We start from the raw sequence: 4,249 nt of genomic DNA on the forward strand, positions 1-4,249 counted from the left end.
CTGTCAACTTCCATGCCCATAGTTTAATATATATATATATATATACTGATATTTAGTAATCAAAATGTTAATATTATTTGATTTATTAAAGTTATAAAAGTAAACATTTATATTTTTTTCATTAAAGTGCAAATTATGTTCTGGCCTTGGGAAGGCATAGGGGTTTTGGACCCAATTTATGTTAATTTCTGCTCGTTTTAAGTTTGACTCGGTTATTTATTGTAATTTTGTTCGTTTTGGGTTTCATTTATTTATCGATGCTGATTTATGGTAGTTTCACGCTTGGTAGATTATTTGATTTTATTTTTACTCATTTTTTGTTTAATGGAGTTCTTTACTTTTTTTTGAAAAACTTATTTTGTGGAAAGTTTTTTTAATTAATAATAATAAAACATTGGAGCCGTAGGCCTTTACTACAGGCAACGCTATAGCGTTACCTCTTATAAAGTGGATTTTGCGCCGAATGTTTTCTCACATATAATACATTTATAAGGTTTCCTCCAATATGAGTTTCTTGATGAACAGATAGGCAGGATCTTTAGCTGAATCTTTTCTCACATATATCACATTCAAAAGATTTTTGTCATTATAAACTCAGTTGAACTCATTGTGAGTGTTTCGATGATAAGATAGAAGGGATTTTCGGTTGAATGTTTTCGCACATATGTCACATTTGAAAGGTTTTTCTCCAGTATGAGTTCTTTGATGATCAGATAGGGTGGAATTTTGACTGAAAGTTTTCGCACATATGTCACATTTGAAAGATTTTCCTTCAGTATGAGTTCTTAAATGTCTAGATAAATTGGAATTTACATTAAAACGTTTTTTACATATATCACATTCGAAAGGTTTTTCTCCAGTATGAGTTCTTCGATGACCTGACAGATGGGATTTTTGGTAGAATGTTTTCGCACATATTTCACATTTGAAAGGTTTTTCTTCAGAATGAGTTCTTTGATGTATAGAAAAACCAAACTTCGAAGAAAAACGTTTATTACATATATTGCATTCAAAAGGTTTTTCTCCAGTATGAATTCTCCGATGATAAGATAGAGTGGAATTTTGGCTAAATGTTTTCTCACATATGGCACATTTGAAAGGTTTTTCTCCAGTATGAGTTCTTTGATGATCAGATAGGTTGGAGTTTCGTCCGAAAGTTTTCTCACATATGTCACATTTGTAAGCTTTTTCTTCAGTATGAGTTCTTAGATGTTTAGATAAATTGGAATTTAGAGTAAATTTTTTTTTACATATATCACATTCGAAAGGTTTTTCTCCAGTATGAGTTCTTAGATGTCGAGATAAGTTTGAACTAAAAGTAAAACGTTTTTTATATAAATCAGGTTTAACAGGTTTTTCTCCAGCATGAGTTCTTCGATGAACTGATAAGCTGTATTTTTTTTGGAATGTTTTTTCACATACATCACATTTGAAATATTTTTTTTCATTATGAAAATCTTCATGTTTTACTACATCATTTCCTGCAAATACACTAATGTTACTTGGTATATCACGTTGACAATTGAAATTTGTTTCTATTTTCAGACATATGCTTGTCAGATCAGGCATGCTAGATGTTCCACATTCTTGTTTGCAGATACCAGTTTCACTGAACGTTGCAACAGAGAATACTAAAATTATAAAATTTACTCAAAATAAATCACTCCACATTTAACAATTACTACCTTACACAGACATGTATGCATTTTTAATGATGCATCTGTAGGTAATTAATTTATTACAGAAGTTTGAAATATTCAAATTTGAAATGTAACACTAATGTTTGACTTCAAGTCCTAGTTTTATAATATGAATCTTCAAATACAAGACCCATTGAATTTTGATTGAAAAGCATTTTTAAAGCACCTTAGTTGAGGTTATACACTGATCCTATCCCCTCTACCCTAACATCACCCACAGAATACACACACAAAGAGACAACAAACACACACAGACGTCACACACACGACACACACCCAGAGACCACACACACACAGATATTTTGATTGAAAAGCATTTTAAAGCACCTTCGTTAATGTTATACACTGATCCACTTAAACGTGAGTTTGTCTAAAATGTATTTTGATATGCTATCCATGGACTAAGTTAACTCCTTACTTTCTTTAATTAACGCAATTTCTTGACTGAATAATCATATCAATTTGTAATAATTTCTTATATTTTTTAATGCTATATATTTTAAGTACTTCTATATAATATTAAAAGAGGTTGTCATAAGTGGTCCAAAAAAAATGACAGATTTATCTTAGAAGCAAATATTATATTTAAGATGAAGCTCTTGTAAGTCAAATCTTCCAAAGACAGGTTTGTTTTACATATTTCAAAGATCTGAGTTGTACAAAGAAAGTGACTTAGTTTGACTCCCTCCTTTTTTTTAATATTACATATGCGTGAACTGTGCTAGAAAAAAGCATTTTTTTCGAGAAATCAAAAAGCTAAAAACATAATTTATGCTTGTTGCCATAGAAAAAAGCGAATCAAGTCACAGAGAGCTACATCACCTACAACAGAACATCTCTAAAATATGCATTTCACTGAATGCAACAATGATGGTAATCCCGAAAACTGAAATTTTTCCTCCCTGTATTTCAAATCCTCGGGCTTCATTGAACGTGGCCATAACAAAACGTAAACTGTACAAAATCCTGTCCATTTAATGCCAAGGTTGCACTCCAGTTTCGATTGAAGAGAACAAAAAATTAAGAACAATCCTTGTTTTAATTTTATTTAAAATAACCCTTACGACATTGAGTCTTATTGCACCTTAGTCTTACTATCAGAGCACCTGATTTATAACCGACTGCTTCCTAGTCTTATTGCAATATTTTCAGCTCTTAGCCCTAGATTAAAATCACAGGAAATTAAAACGATCGTTTTTGGAAAAAATTGACATGACTAAAGAGTGGTATATTGATTTATCATAGGCAGCGCAACATCGCTGCCTAAGCAAAGGACGATGCTGGCACAATGTATTATTTATTTCTTTGTTTTAGACGAGGGCCCTTCGTAACGAAGGAGTTGTTGAAACTTCGAAAGGGGCTCATTCGATTGGAAATAGGAAGAGCTTGCGCCCTTTTTAATAGCCGATAGTGATTGGAAGGCAACTAACACACCTTCCACGCCCACCATTTCCCCAAACACATCCAATCAAAATCAACATAGCTGAAAGATCTGGAAAATATGTCTTTGAAGAGGACAGTCTCCCCGCCCTCAAGGCAAGGGTTGTAAGTAATGCCCTGGGGGCATATAAGGTTCTTATAGAAAGTATTGTCGTACAAACTTCAAAAGTGGCTCCTTCGATTGGAAATTTATAGGGCTAGGGCGTTTTTAAAAGTTGAAAGTGAATGGAGGACAACTAACACCCCTTACAAGCCCACCCTTTCCCCAAACACATCCAATCAGTGTTTTGAGATAGCCATTATGTTCAGCGTAGTTGAAAGTTCTGGAAGTTAAGTCTTTGAGGATGATAACCCCCTCAGAGCAAGGGTCGTAATTTATGCCTTGGGGGCATATAGTTTATATAGAAACCGTTGTCGTAGAAACTTCAAAAAGGGCCCATTTGATTGGAAATTGAAAGGGCTACTAGGCCAGTAAAAGTACGGTTTGACCGGGAAAAATTGCAACAAAAGGTTTTTTTACACCAAAATGTTCAGAAAAAATCGCTGAACAACATATCCAAAATCTGCTAAAATCACCCTCCGGGAAAACCTTCTGGGGCTGCTTAAAGGGGGTGGAAGGGGGCGAAAAATTAGGTATTTACATTTTTGACATTTAGGAAGTTTTTTTACATTAAAATATTCAGAAAAAATCGCTGAACAACACATCCTAATTCCGCTAAAATCGCCCGCCGAAAAAACTCTCTGGGGCAGCTTAAAGGGGGTGGAAGGGGGCAAAAAAAATAGGTTTTTTACTTTTTGAAATTTGGGAAGCTTTGTTTACACTAAAATGTTCAGAAAAAATTGCAGAACAACATATCCAGAATCCGCTGAAATTGACTTCCGGGAAAACCTTCTGGGGCTGCATAAAGGGGGTGAAAGGGGTGAAAAATCCTTTTTTCGATTTTGTTATTTCGGTACGTTCGGACTCTCGATTCTGGTATAAATCAACTTGCTGAAACCGAAAATGATGTCACTTTTATTGTAACACTTCACTAACTTATATTAAACTACAAAAAAATAAGATTTTAATAACTCCATTGCCAAAATAAAGGAAGTAGCTTTTCTTCCGA

At 33.7% G+C, this 4,249-nt stretch overlaps 1 protein-coding gene across 1 annotated transcript; it reads right to left on the bottom strand.

Moving 5' to 3' along the window:
- Positions 1–254: 254 nt before the first annotated feature.
- Positions 255–1,616, bottom strand: LOC148940536 (uncharacterized). Its single transcript, XM_089105190.1, has one exon. The coding sequence runs from the start codon at positions 1,567–1,569 to the stop codon at positions 595–597; it is 975 nt and encodes a 324-aa protein (XP_088961316.1). The 5' UTR covers positions 1,570–1,616; the 3' UTR covers positions 255–594.
- Positions 1,617–4,249: the final 2,633 nt, after the last annotated feature.

The sequence above is a fragment of the Artemia sp. Qi Xiang Cuo genome, chromosome 19, assembly GCF_049724085.1.
Source record: "Artemia sp. Qi Xiang Cuo chromosome 19, ASM4972408v1, whole genome shotgun sequence".
NCBI classification, from domain to species: Eukaryota; Metazoa; Arthropoda; class Branchiopoda; order Anostraca; family Artemiidae; genus Artemia; species Artemia sp. Qi Xiang Cuo.